The following is a 15,837-nucleotide window of genomic DNA, read 5'->3' on the forward strand; positions in this document are numbered from 1 at the left end:
GTTTATTGAAAGAAAGGAAGGAGATTTCTCCAAAATAAGCCCTTTCGTAATAGCTCGAGTAATTAATGGATTAATTGGAAAAGTTGACGAGATAAAAAAAGTTAAAGGTATGTTACTAATAAAAACTGTAAGTAACAAACAGTCAAGGAGGCTTTTGCAAATTGTGAGATTTGGCGATTTTGAAGTTAATGTGAAGCCACATGAAACGTTAAACGTTTCTAAGGGCGTTGTGTACTGTCGGGATTTTTTAAACTGCAGTGAGGAAGAAATACTCGAAGGTCTTCAGTATGAAAATGTAATTGCGGTGAAAAGAATTAAGAGGAAAATTAGTGGAAATCTTGTAGACACCCCCAACATTATACTTACGTTTAATTCTCCTGTACTTCCTACAAAAATTGATGCAGCTTTCTACGTTTTAAGGGTGAGGCCGTATATTCCACAACCAATGCGTTGTTACAGATGCCAAAAGTTTGGACATACTACTGTAAAGTGTCAGAATCCTATTCAAGTATGTGTATGTGGAAAACCATTGCATGAAGGAAATCCGTGTGAAGTACCAGTTGAATGTATAAACTGTAAAGGAAATCATCCTACAAACTCCAGATCCTGTGAAATGTATAAAATGGAGATGCAAATACAGGAAATCAAAGTTACACGGAGGGTAACTTATCCGGAAGCAAGACGTTTGGTAGGTAGTGCAGTTACGATGAATAACTCTTATGCTAATGCTGCTGCACACAATAGTGACTCGACTCAACAGAATATTATCCCTGAAATAAAAAAAATCGTCAACGAGGAAATGAAACAACTTACAGCTTCTATGATAAGTTACATTCAGAAGGCAATGCTGGTCCCTGCGACAAACACTGTACAATTCCTAACTCCACCAAGTAGAGACCAACCATCACAAACAATGGTTGCAGATAGTGAGACTCATTCAGATGTAGCCCTGCTGCTGATGGATGAAGAATCTAGAGGTGCAAAAAGAAAAACTTCGCTACAACGAACACAATCGACGGACTCGAGTGTTTTGTCTGTTGACGAGAATGCGGTAGCAGAAGCAAAAAATCCAAGAAAAAAAAAGGTTGGCCGCTTGGAAAGCCAAGAAAACCGAAAGACGGTGATGAAGCAAGCAAAAAGTCAAGGGAGTCGAGCAGCCAGCGAGACACTGATCCGAAAAATTGATAATAATGTGATAAAATCTGTGATAATTATTAATTATCTAATTATAGTAGTCCGTTTGTTATCTGTTAATTCTTATTTGTAATAGTCCCATATACACTTATTTGTTATTTATTTATGTTATTTATTCCACTGTGATTGTCTGTCTCTTAAAAAAAAATCTTCGAAATGGATACAAAAATTATCCAATGGAATTGTCGAGGACTATCCAATAACTTAAATGAGTTGAAACTACTGATTCAAAAGCATACACCCTTGTGTGTTGCTCTGCAAGAAACACATCTAAGACCTAGATCAAAATATAACATTAAGAATTTCAATATCATAAGAAAGGATTTCTACTCACCAGCAAGAGCCTGTGGGGGAGTGGCTCTCCTTGTACGAAAAGGTACTCCCTATAAACGGGTCGATCTAGATACAACATATCAAGCTGCAGCAATACAGCTGGAAATAAGCAGATCCTTTACGATTTGCAATATATACACTCCAAATACAAATTACGAGGTCGAAGAAATCGAAAAAATTATAAATCAGCTTCCAATCCCTTTTATCCTGGTCGGAGATTTCAACTCCCATAACACCGTTTGGGGTTCTGGCTCAAACGATGCTCGAGGTAACGACCTGTTAAACTTAATAGAAAATAAAAATTTAAGTTTGTTAAATGACGGCTCTGAAACGTTTTTTAATGTCAGATCCGGGAAATTTGACTCCATAGATGTGTCGGTATGCTCACCGGCCTTACATACTAAGCTTAAATGGGAGGTGGAGAGTGACCTGTATCACAGCGATCACTTTCCCATAATCATCACAGTCCTAGGTGAAAACCCCCCGATAAGAACGATAGCTAAGTTTAAAATTGAACAAGCTAATTGGGAACATTTTACGCAGCAGCTCGTCCCTCCAAACCAGATGGAATCAAATCTTCAATCTATAATGAGTGCTATATTAGAGGCTGCAGAAGCAAGCATCCCTAAATCAAAACCCGGTCACATCAGAAAAATGGTCCCATGGTGGTCACCTGAAATAAAAAACAAAGTATCATTAAAGAAAAAAGCGTTAAATAGGTTCCGCAGGTCTCCAACATTGGATAATCTAATAGATTTTAAAAAACGAAGATCTGAGTGCCGACGAGGAATACTCGAGGCACAAAGAAATTCGTGGCAAAAATATGTATCCACTATGACACCAGAGACAACCAATAAGGAAGTCTGGAAAAAGGTGGGAGCAATAACCGGAAAAACCGGTTACAATTACCCGGCATTTTTAAGAAACATTAACGGGATAATTATAAACAATCTGCAGGATATAACAAATATTATTGCAGATCAATTCTACAAAGTTAGTAGCTCCCTAAATTATCCTCCTACCTTTCTAAGGACCAAACCTGAAAAAGAATCCAGATTATTAAATTTTAATACCAACGATATTTTTGACTATAACTTACCATTCACCATTGAAGAATTTGACACTGCGATTCGCACCATCAAATCATGCGCACCGAGCCAGGATGGCATACATAACCAGATGCTTCGCCATTGTAGTCCTGAAATGAAGGAAACCATCTTAACATTTTTCAACAACTGTTGGAATTATTCTACTTACCCCTCAGAATGGAAGCAGGCCATCGTCGTACCTATACCGAAGCCGGGAAAAGATCCTTTGCTAGCACAGCATTATCGCCCAATAAGTTTAACCTCTTGTCTAGGCAAACTGCTGGAAAAAATGGTTAATACAAGGTTACAAACGTATTTAGAAAGAAACAACATATACGTACCATATCAGACCGGCTTTCGGAAGGGGAGATCAACGATTGACCACCTGGTCAAGTTGAGCAACCAAATCCTGGGGGCGTTCGATAATGGCGAGCATCTGGTCAGTGTCTTTTTTGACATAAAGGGTGCGTATGACATGACATGGAGACACGGAATATTAAAAAACATGCTTAAATATAATTTACGTGGGAATCTGCCAAAATTCATACAATCATTCATGTCAGACAGAAAATTTGTGGTCAGAGTGGGTGACACCTACTCAGACGAGCATGTTTTGGAGAATGGGGTACCGCAGGGGTCAACACTCAGCTGCTCCCTGTTTGGTATTGCCATTAATGAAATAGCCATGGGTGTCGCTGAGGAAGTGGAGAAATGTCTCTATGTCGATGATTTGATGATTTGTTGTACAGGTAAAACGGTTGGTGAAATAACTCGTAAACTGCAAGTGGCAATAAACAAAATCCTAGAGAATGCTAATGCTGTAGGATATGTGCTGTCCGAAGAGAAGACAAAATGTGTCCATTTCTGTCGACTCCGAAGACCACATTACGATCCAGTTTTGTTTATGAACGATCAAAGCATTAATGTTGTACGAAATATAAAATTTTTAGGTTTAACGTATGATAGCGAGCTAAGATGGACGAAACATATAGAGAACCTAGTAACATCCTGCCGAAAATCTTTAAACATCTTAAGGGTGCTCGCTCATCATAAATGGGGAGCCCACCCTAAAACAATGCTCGACATATACAAAGCCCTGATACGATCACGTATAGACTACGGGTCACATGTCTATTCCACTTGTAGTGCTACATTGTTGGGACAGATCGATAAAATCCAAAATTTAGCAATAAGGTATTCACTTGGTGCCTTCCCAACAAGCCCAACTGTGTCGCTACACGTTGAATCGAATATTCCACCTCTTTCCATCAGGAGAAAGCAAATAGTGGCCAATTATTACGCGAAAGTTGCGGTTGATAGCAATCATCCGAACTATCATGGAATGGTCGAAATAATGGAAGGTGCACGCTTAGCTCGATGTCGATCGTTGGGGGTGAGAGCTAAAGAAATTATGGGTGAATTGAACCTGACAGACGAAAACATGTCTGATTTATCAAAAAACGCGCGTCGATCCATAATCAAGTCTAGAACATGGAGTAACTGGAATGAGCAATGGAGAGAATCGGAAGCGCTCTTAAAGAAGTTCAAGGGGGATGTGGGTCCGATGTTTCTACCAAATAGGGAAAGGTATATACTAGGAAAAATATATCGACTCAGGTTAGGACATACCTCCATCACTCACTCATTTCTTTTGGCTAATGAGAATCCCCCTCAATGCGAGCGGTGTTTAGTAAACCTAACTGTAGTCCATTTACTGTGCGAGTGTCCAAAATATAACGCAGAGAGACAGCGGTATAATGTGAGAGAAGATATTGTAGAAAACCTGACAAGTGAATGTCAATGTAAAAATACTATAAACTATTTGAAAAGTACTAATCTATTAACTAAAATCTAAACTACAATATTCTTACCAATAAAATGGCAAATGACCATAGCAGTCGACGCCTCAAAAAAAATAAAAAAAATAACAGTAATTTTTCAGGTTCGTGTCGGTGTGAAAAATCTTCTTTTTCTCTCTTCAAAGTACTTAGGACTTACCTTCTGTACCTCTTTAACCCGCTAGCTCAGATAATAAAATGGGTGCAAATAAGGTAACTGCGGGTAATAAAGCCCGCCATAAAATGAGGCCCACCTATGATATTAAGCGAAATGATAGTTCTGGTGTAGTGCAGCGACATCTTTTATATTTGGGTAAAACCCTAGAGAAGATTTCAATATTCGCAGTTTATTTTATAGCAGTTTTTAACCGCCAAATTTGCAAGCATTTGAATACTGTGCGATCGATGTGGTACTGTTATAGTGTTATATCTTTAATCATCGGGCGATACTTTCAAAATTAGTGATTTTTATAAATAAGTTGATAAAGGTATGTATACATAGGGTACTTGAGAATATATATTCATGCTCTTTCTAACAAATTTTGAATTGTTGTGCAAACCTAACCTGGTAACTTCAAAACCATGCGCAACAGGTAATAAGGCCCACTAAATTTCTTGTGGGCCTTATTACCTGCCTGGTGGGCCATATTACCCGATACGTTTAAAGCAATTATATTTTTTACTTTGTAGGACAATGGGGAAAAAAAATCGGGGTATGCGAGCAAACTGGGATGAAGAAATGATGGAGGAAGCCCTAAATCTCATAAAACAAGGAAAGTCGCAAAGATATGTGGAAAATCATTGCGGAATACCTCGTCGAACGTTAAGAGCGCATATTAAATCTGGCATTTCCAAAAGAAAGCTGGGCAGGCACCCTATTTTGAATTCGGAATTAGAAAGCGAATTAGAAGCTAAGATAATTCGGTTTGCGGAACGGGGTTTTCCACTTACGCCAAAAACTATTCGCAGATGTGTGTTTGCATTTGTCGATAAAAAAAAAATTCCAAACCCTTTCAGTGCCACCCATAAATTGGCCGGAAGGGAGTGGTACAGAGCCTTTCTTAAAAGAAACACAGCTATTTCCCTTCGCCGAGCCCAAAACATGAATCCCGCCAGAGCCCAAAAGCTAAACAAACCCATAGTACAGGATTACTTCAACAAATTGAATAATCTCTTGGAAAGGATTGGCGTGAAAAACAAACCAGAAAAAATCTACAACATGGATGAGAAAGGATGTCGTCTGAATCTGCACCACCAGCAACGAGTTCTTGCCCGAAAAGGAGCAAAAAGGGTTCATTTAGTAGCTCACGAACACGCAGAAAATGTCTCCATTGTAGGATGCGCCAATGCCTTGGGTCAAGTGATACCTCCCATGATTCTTTTTAAGGGCAAAAGGCTAAAACCGACATTTGAGGATGGCCTGCCAGGTGGCTCCGTGGTCCACATGACTCCAAAGGGAAGCATGATTCAAGAAGTCTTCGTCAAATGGCTAGAACATTTTGCGAAATACATGTCTGCCCCTCCAGTTGTTTTAATATTTGACGGTGCTTCCTGTCATTTGGACATTTCGATAGCAGAAAGAGCTGAGGAGTTAGGAATTCATTTGATGTGCCTCCCAAGTAACACGACGCACGAATTACAGCCGATGGATAAGGCTGTTTTTCGTTCCTTCGAACATCATTGGGACGAAGAGCTTTTACGATATTGGGAACACCATCCAACACGGACATTAAACAAGGAAAGATTTTCAGACATCTTCACCCCAGTATGGGGAAAGTGCATGACCATCGCCAATATAACCAACGGGTTTAGAGCAACCGGGATTTATCCCCTAAACATTGATGCAATAGCAGAGTATGCGTTTGCACCAAGTTTAGCAACATTAAGAAATATTGAGGACGAGAACAACGATAACTCAAGTCCAGAAGACGATGTGCCCCTTGCTAGTTTAAGAGACGAAACTAAAAAAGCAAACAACTCTTTTTCAGAAGTGCTGGTGACTCCTGAAGTAAAAATAAAACCTAACGCACCAATTCGGAAAAAAGCTTTAAATTACAAAGCTTTAGAGGTAACCAAAAAACTTTTCAAAGATACCACTAATGTTCAAGGTCAACCTCAACTTGCAAAAAAAACGCATGCAAAGACCTCTTCTGCAGAGCCCCAGCCATCATCTTCCAAAGGTCGCATCAACAAAGAGAATTGGTTATGTGCTGGATGCCACAAAAATTTTGTTGCTGATATGAGGCAATGTACGGAATGCAAGTTATGGTTCCAGGAAGAATGTGTTGGATTAACTGAAGACGATGATGAGCCCTTTGTATGTGCGTTTTGTGAGGAGAAATAGAAGGGCTTTATTATCTGCTATGTATGGTAATATGGCCCAAGTACAGTGGTTTAAAAAAAAATTCGCAGACTGTGCTCTTTTTTCATTTAAATTACCAAAATGGAATTTTTAGTTACCTCTATAGTAGTACCTTACTTAGAAAAAAAAATTTATGTTAAAATGTGTTTCAATTTTTTAATAAAAATTAAAATAAATTAGGTGGGCCTTATTCCCCGCAGTTACCTTAGGAAGATAATTCGTTCTATTCTAGCTCACGGTATAACATTCATTAATCATAAAAACGTAACCAAAATTTGGAAGAATGTTGTTTTGACGTTACTACTCTCATATGCTTCCGAGATTGGTATGTAAATGCAACAATTTGGGTTTCCTTTAAACGCAAACTTCTTGACCTCCTTGAGAAATTACAGAGAATTAACATTAATTATCTTTAATACCTTTATTTGAAAGTCAATGGATTCAAAACATATAAATATCTCCGCCCTTAAAAGAACGGTAAAGCTTAATAATCAAAAATAACGGACATTTCCTTTAACTAGTACCTTAATCAAATTTAACTGTTATAGGTACAATCCCCTAAAATACATAAAACCCCAAAAGTCAAATATAAAATTGTTCAGATCGATCCAAAATACGCAAACTTCACGATTTAATCAAGTTTATCAAATATAAAACTGCAAATTCTACCTTAATTCGTCTCGGTAATGGCGTTGCTTCTTATCTAATCGCCTTACATCCGCTGGGAACAGGTTGGTGACCTCGCATTCCAGGCGTTCGCTTTTGTCGTTACAGGAAATCAAACTGGTGGTGGTGGACTGCCAAATTTCCCAAATCTAATCTTCTCAAGGTGGAAATACCCAAAAATACTCGCTGGCGGAAAACGATACGCCGGCGGGAAAAACTAACGCTGCATAGGCTCCTCTTCCAGGCTGGGAAACAAACTACGTTGGCACGCAGACCCCAAATTCCACTCAGATAACGATGTGGGCGTAAAATATCTCGATAACTTTATTTACGCTATATCAATTTTAAAACGTTCGGCGACGTCACACTACCACTTTTAATTTTGTGTTGCGTATTGAAATCGTAGTACGCTAACTACGTATACCGCGTACTTCAATTTTCCAGACACTAATCACCACCTTTACTACTCGATGGTTGAACGCCGACTCCCTGCACTTTTTACTCCGCATAAAAATTCCCCTCGCACCGTATTAATTGCATTCATATAAAAATGAAACAAAAGCACTTTAAAAATAGAATCTGTCTTTTGCACTTTATATCTAAGTTACATTGTAATTAAAAAATTCTTTCTAGGACGTAAAGAATGTGTAAATTTGGTTTTAAAAAACTCCAACCCATTACAACTTGTATCCTTTTCTCTCTTGGAATTTATGTGTTACCTACTGTAGATTCCCATCTCATCTTAGTGAGAAATGCTTGTAATACCATTTTGGTAAATTTCACGGGATGAAAAACCATTTTTTGACTTGCAAGAGTGACAAATATTATATTAACCTGCAGGTGCAAATGCACAAGAAAATTCAAATTTTGTACTTTGGGTCTGAATCAAAATTTAATTATTCTAATTATACCTAAAAGGAGTTACACACTTCCTAGTCTACTAAGACTACTATTATGATATCTGATTGTTATTTATCACATAGTTGCTTGTTGGATTTTATCCTTAAAGCCGGAGTGGTTAAAAATGTAAGCATATACCTGTGGATCTGTTTTGAAACAAATTTTGTTTTAGCGTAAACATCGAAAGCCTTTCTCACATACGAGCAAAATATATATTCGTCAAATTGTTAGGGAAAAAATTGTTAGCGAAAGGGTTGCCTCTGAAACTTGTACTAAAGATACACAGCCAAAAATAAAAAAAAATCATTCTGTCACTCCCATAATAGGTACATAATGAATTCACAGCCGATATGCACAGTACCAATTTTCTTCCTTACCAAATTGAACCATCCTCTGTTTCAAATTCTGATCTTTTATTCAAACCTTCACCCTTGCCTTCACCTAAGCAAAATTTTTCTCTGAATGAAGAATTAAGTAATTGGGCACACTGAGAGAAAAAATTAGTGATAATAACGCCAATAGGGTAATAGATACATCAACGCAACTTTGTATTCTGCCAAACTCATTTGATTTTATATTAAATACAACGTAAGGTATTGAATATTACTTTACATGTATAATTTGATAAGGTTATAGTTAATATACCATGTTGTAATATGCAAAAATCTACCTTAAAGGTTAATATTTAATACGGTTGGTACTAGCACATAAATATTTTCAGAAAATATGGTGGTTTGATGAGTACGAATTGTTGTGATCTGCAGCAATCGATTTTATATTAGTGTATAATATGTATTGTTTGTGTACATAATTTGATGAGGTAATAACAAACAAATTCGTTATAGGAGATATGAATTAAGCTTAGGTATTAATGTTTGGTGAGGTAAACACTTTGCGGTGTTAGCAAAACATGGCTATGAAATAGATAGCACATATTTAAGTAGTCCGTAAACAGTTGTATTAGTGTATATCTAATTGATTTATATGAGTAAGTTAATAAGGTTGGTCATTAGTGTATGACGTTATATCATACATGAAGGCATCTTGAAGAGCAATACAACATAGTGATATAATTATTCCATGGTCACTTCTTTAATAGGCCTTATTATTTAACTAATAATGTACACAATATGGGTAGGAAAAATCTTGTTGTGGTAATAATTAGATGTTATTTATATTTTCAGTTTATAATCTTTATTTAAAACATTATAAAACAAAATAACGTAAAAAACGATTGTCCTTAACTAATATAAAAATAAAAATAGATTAATAAATAATAATACAAGTTATAATAAAAAATAAATAAATTCTATACAAAGCACAAACCAAAAATATCAAAATGCCAATATGCGCAACAAACAATGAGTGCAACAAAAAGTGTAGCATTATTTTTAATTTTTTTTAGCAATGAACGTCTCACTTCCATTTCGATGCAAAGCGAGCGTTACTTCATCTGTTATTTCACTTAAATTTAAAATTACTAATTCATTTATGGAAGAACTTAGCTTTATTGAATAAGCTTGAAAATGTTGCGAAAACCCGTACAAATCTAAAGGCGAACACACAAATTTAATATTTTTGTTAGTGTCGCATATAATATGCCTAATTAGCACAAATGTTGGAAATATATCAGATGAAGAGAGTTGAAGAGAACTATTTATCTTATAGCGTCTACCGTTAAAATCAACATATACCGGACTTGCAGATATTGTTTGACCATTAAAACATTTTTGGATGGTTATATAGTTAACATTTTCTTTATTTTCTGGACCTAAAACTAATTTGTCTTCGAATCCTTTGTTGAGCATAAGTCTGTAACATAATTTTAATTGATGTCTGAGACTAAGCGTTTTCATTAAATTTCGTCTTGACGTGACTATATGCGCGTTATCTTTGCCAATTTTGTGAAATGCTTCATATCGGATTGATGAAAGAAATCGTAAAGGACCTACAGCTTTTATGCTGTGTGTTTTGGTTTTAACTTTTGCTGTGTCAAATTTAAATATACTTCGTGATGTTCTTTTATTATATATTTTAAATAATTAATTTCATTGTCATTTGTGACCCTCTTTGTGATAATGTAAACAATATCGTATAAAAGTTTAAATAAATGCCATCCTTCGTCTTCTACATCAATTAAATCGCCTATCATACACGGAAAATATGTTAAGAACGCAAACATTTCACTTGCACTTAAGATTAAATTTTTGTTTTCAATATGATTTTTTTTTATTAACGGAAAGCGATTTCCACAATCTATTTTATCTTCGTATTCAAAGTATTTGATTCTGTCATTTAATTGCTCTAATGTAAAAAATGATTTTGTTTTTATGAAGTAAAATAGTAAAAAGCCTATTTCATATCTGCAAACGCCTTCAAATATGTCATGCATTATGTCAAAACTGACGTTGATCGTGCAATGATAACTAGGTAATACATTCCAACAACAAGCTTCTTTAACTCCGTAAGATTTATTTTGGGAATGTTCTCTATAATTTTCTAAGTTCCTTCGTTGCTCATGTACCTCGATAAGAGCATCTTTAGCTTCTTCCTTTGACATACAACAGTTTCGACAGAAATATGAAGAAGAAAAGCTTTCAGAGAAACCTGTTATTGAATTAATACCCAAGTTATCTCCTAAAATCAAGATAAGCGAAAAATAAATTTGGAAATGCTGATTATTTATGGCGATATTAATTCCTTCATTCTCTAAAAAAGACAATTCTTGAATAAAATGTTTGAATATTACTTGATTTCCATATATCGTTCTATCATTAGAATGAAATAGTCCAAATAAAAATATATTTTCCAAAAGTGATGAAAACTTAGGAGGAATTCCTGCAATGGATACGTATACTGCACCCACTTTATATACACCGGCATGAGTGCCTAATGGGTTGCAAGATTCATAGTCATCAAAAAATAGTAGAATAGGGAACACAAGTTTCTGTCTATTTGTTTCCTTTAATTTTGCCCACAAACTTCCATTAAAAACTGAACTGTAATAATTTTCGTTTGCCATCGATTCTTCCGTTTTTATAAATTTATTAATGTTTTCAAACACATTCGGTAATTGTAAAAATAACTTCAAAACGTGTCGAAGAGGTACTATTTCTCCTTCGCACTTCTTGTACTCAAATGAAATGTTTCGTGATCTATCCAGCCGAAATCCAATTAAAAAACTTTTCGATTTTACAAGATATTGCATTTGTTCAAAAAACTGCAACCTTTTATATTCGGTGGTCAAATTTTGAAATGGATTCTTGTTCTGCAGTAAACTAACAATTTGATTTAGCTCGCAAGTGATGTTAAGAGGGGCCAAAATATTTTTTAAGATATTTACTATTTCATCAATAAAATCGGAAAACATACCGGAACAGTACTCAATTATTTCTTGAATTAATTTTCGAGTAATATTGCTATTGTATAAACTTAATATAAATGTATGAACGAGCTTATGTTGTTGGTCTAAAGACGGCAATGAGGGTATAAGTAATTCTACTTCAACGTGCTGATTAAGAACATTATTTGGTGGAGTGATTACATTGTCTTGAAGAGGTACAGGAGGTCCTGTTTCTGTTCTAACGGGTAAATTTGGATGAACCCTTTTTAAATGCTTTTCGAGAGCATAGATATTAGTGTAAAAATGAAAACATATAGCACATTTAAAATTTTCATGATACTTATGGTAAAACTTTAAATGGTTTGTATATTCGTGGAAATTAATTGATTTTTTGCATATCAAACAGTCTAAGTTCTCCATAATTTATTAATTTTTTGTAAATAAGCAGTTAGGACTTTGCGGCATTTAACTGATTAACAATGCTTATAATAGAAGGTATCTTGTGATCGTATTTTGTTTCTATTTTATAAATCGCACGTTGTATAAAGTACCACAAGTGCTCCGATTCAGGGGGGTATTTAAAATTCAATACTATAAAAAATTTAAAACATGCATCTAAACCTTTTTGTACGGACGGTACAATGTACAGATTGTCGTTAACTACCACCACCACTTGCTTCACGGTTGTTTCGTGGATTTCTACTACGATGTAGGGAAGAACCGGCAAATTATTTTTTTGATTCGCCTGTTGTTTGCTTGCAATTACTCCATTAATATCAGCAATACTCTGTAATAAGAAACCAAACTATTAGCAATCCACCCGATCAATTACCGGAGTAACAGTTACCTCCACTTTAACGATGATTCCGTTAATAGCATCATCACTATTTGGTTTCCATTGTTTTTTGCCTGATACAATTTTTTTGGTGCAGGGAATCAAGGATGACAACAATATACAAGCGGTATACGTTTTATAGTCCTCATTTGCAGTTGCATTAAACACATCAACCCATGGTTTGTCCCTCAAAGACAAATGTTTTCGCCTTAAGTTTAAAACCTTCTTAAAAATACTTTCAAAATCAAGAAAAAGATTGTTATTGTTATTGGGATATACTTTTGAGAAATCCTCTTCGATCTAAAACAGAACAAGTGGATACATTTTTAAGCAAAAAAGAAAACAGTACAAACCAATGTGTATCCCAATGGATTTTTTAAGATAGGCCAGTCTTCAAAAATGTGGGTTATACTTTTTTCGTCAGAAAATGACTTGGTTCTGAGAAGATATGTCTTATTCCAAACCGTTTGCACTTCTTGCCACGGCTCAATATTATTTTTCAACCAAATATACTCATTACTTTGTGTTAAATCTAAAAAACAACTCGTTTGATTACTTATTTCGTCTGTGCACTATATCTACCTGAGGCAATCACAGAGCCTACTTCCGATTGAACATCAGACGCTGAATATCTCAGTAATGGTACCACTCCTGCTTTTCTTAGATACGTAATTTTATTTTTATATTTATCTACTAATTTTCCCTTTGATGCTTCTGATCGATTTTCTCTTGAAAATCTTTTATGCACTGGTGGGCAATAGTACACATCAGTATTTTCGTTAGGGAACAAAATATTCACTTTTGATGCTATAGTTTTGAAGTCATCATTTGTTAATCTCCTAAAAAAGTTATTTGCATACCATTAGTGGTAAATAGTCTAGGAAACAAAATTCTTACCAACATTCATTGTTCAAACAATGGGAGACGATTATGTCCACTAAATATGACTGACTTGCGCTGTCAAGAATTTGGTTCAGTTTGTAAATGTTAATAATAGCTTGCCCGGTCCTTGATTTTCGAAGAACTTCTTCAAGATTAAAATCAGTAGCAAAGCTTGAAATTCGCGCCCTTTTGGGCTTTGATTGTTCGCCTAAGCTAAAATAATTTTACACTCAGCATATACAAATTGAATGACAAACATATACCTACTTTTCAATTGATTGAAAAACGTTTATTACGCCACATTCGTCATTCGTTACGTCTATTCCGCCGTGATCTTGAGAAGTTGACGGTCCGGCTTCATTCACCAGTGTAATGTTCCTAAAATAATAGATATGGTTTAACAGATAAGGCTATACTTCCATAGAAACTACTAACAAAAGATGATTATCCGGTGACAGTTGAAATGGTTCATTGATATGTACTATTTGATCACTGGAAAAAAAGTATGTTCTACTAATTTGCAAAAAAATTTAAATTCTGACCTGTGTTCAGATATCAACGTTGATGATGCACGACTCGATATGGAATCATTTTCTCTAAAATCCACAAAATGAAAGCAAAAAACAAACTTCCATGTAAGAATTTACCTGTGAAATGAATCCAATAAGTTGTAACTCTGTAACAAATAGCTAGTGTTATTAGGTAGTAGACAAATAGATATTTCAAAAACGCACCTGATGACTATCACTCGCTATTGTAGCACTTAACTTAATTTTTTCTTCTTCGATTCGTTTACGAAGGATTACTCTATGACCTATTTTGGGCACAATTGTAGCCAAGTCGGTGTCAGAAATGTTTAAAAGAACTTCCTTATCTATGTCGTTTTCTAAAAAAAATGAGCATATTAGTCAATGTTTTACATTAATTGTTACAATATATATTTCTAAGTTTTGAAACAAAATTTATTATTACTAGGTATTAAATTACTGAAAATTGCACTTACCCTCAAATTTTTCTATGTATTGAGGATATCCCCAAACCGTTAAAACGTCCCTACAATAACTATCGCCCATGTTTCGTTGTAAGAATACCAAGCAACAAACTTACGCAAAGCCGCACGAATAATGAATGTTGTTGAAAATTAAATTCGTCTCTTAAAAATAACTAATCCGGCGTCAGCAAGTCAGCACAATGAATGATATCTACTTCACTGGGTATTACTCCATTCAATTTTTAAATAACGAAATGACTTTATAACACATACTGCTGAGAAAACCGGATACTTTTTTGTAACCAGTGCTTTGTTCACTATATAGGCACAGTGTTTAAATAGATACATTTCTTGCATTTATTTTTATCCATTGTAAATTTCCATGGCACACAGTGTAATATTTTTTAAGGGAAACGTATTTCCTTCCAAATCTAGATGGGATACAGCAAAATTATTTGAGCTAATAAATAACATCTTATGTTTGATGAGTAAGACATTTTATTATTATATCCATTGTGATAATCTATTACGAAACAAATACGGTTTTATACCAAAGTTGAGATGTCTTTATTATAAAGTCACGCAATTTTTATGTAATAATTGTAACAGATACGTATACGGTTACTATATTAACTATTTCCATAAGGTTAAATATTAATCAGCAATCCAAGTTGGTTGTTTGTAACCTTATAGCATATGATGTATCTTTCGTACTTTCATTAATAAGAATTGGTATACTATTTGTTACATTACATTGTTACTACATTCAGTTAATATCCATCTCATGGTTCAGTAATATAACGTGAAATTATTAAACGACTTTCTTGGCGTGTTTGTTACCAAATAATAAATACCTTACAGTAGTCTAACAGATAATTCATTAAAATATGACGATTTCTTCTTATAAAGTAAGAAGTATATCTAATAGAATCGATAATTTAAGTAAAATATCACTAAGGTGTTTATAAAGAAATATCCCGATACCCTATATTTGGTAATAATAAATGAGATTTTTCTCTCTGTGCAGTTGCTGGGCTTTCCCAACATAATTTTAATAAACTATTATCAATTCTAAGAAAGCCTCGTTAAGAAAGGGATTTATTTGGCTGAAATTTATTTATCATAAACCTTCCGTATTTTTCAGAAACGTGCTCTTTTAGAAACTAAGAAATCCAATTGTTATTATTAAACTAAATATTCATTTGTAAGTGTTTAACAAATCTTATTAATAGTGATGGTAATTAACTACCAGAAAAACAATATCTTAATATTTAACTTTGTTCGATATCATTAAGCTTTGTGATGACACGGCGCTAACTTATCTCACTTCGCTTGGGAGCGCATATAATTGTATAACAGTTGGACTGTCGACTGTGCTGTTCTGTGTGCCGTCTTTTTGTTATAG

General features: G+C 34.8%; 1 protein-coding gene across 1 annotated transcript; it reads right to left on the minus strand.

Annotated features, from left to right (window-relative positions):
- Positions 1-12,134: 12,134 nt before the first annotated feature.
- LOC116167088 lies at positions 12,135-14,779 on the minus strand. Its single transcript, XM_031482326.1, has 11 exons — positions 14,445-14,779; positions 14,176-14,327; positions 14,089-14,117; positions 13,984-14,037; positions 13,877-13,933; positions 13,709-13,819; positions 13,457-13,654; positions 13,142-13,398; positions 12,913-13,091; positions 12,572-12,859; positions 12,135-12,511 (listed from the first exon to the last, which is right to left on the minus strand). Exons 1-11 carry the CDS (start codon positions 14,512-14,514, stop codon positions 12,173-12,175), a joined length of 1,734 nt encoding a protein of 577 aa, XP_031338186.1. The 5' UTR covers positions 14,515-14,779; the 3' UTR covers positions 12,135-12,172.
- Positions 14,780-15,837: the final 1,058 nt, after the last annotated feature.

The sequence above is a fragment of the Photinus pyralis genome, unplaced genomic scaffold (assembly GCF_008802855.1).
Source record: "Photinus pyralis isolate 1611_PpyrPB1 unplaced genomic scaffold, Ppyr1.3 Ppyr1.4_LG3b, whole genome shotgun sequence".
NCBI classification, from domain to species: Eukaryota; Metazoa; Arthropoda; class Insecta; order Coleoptera; family Lampyridae; genus Photinus; species Photinus pyralis.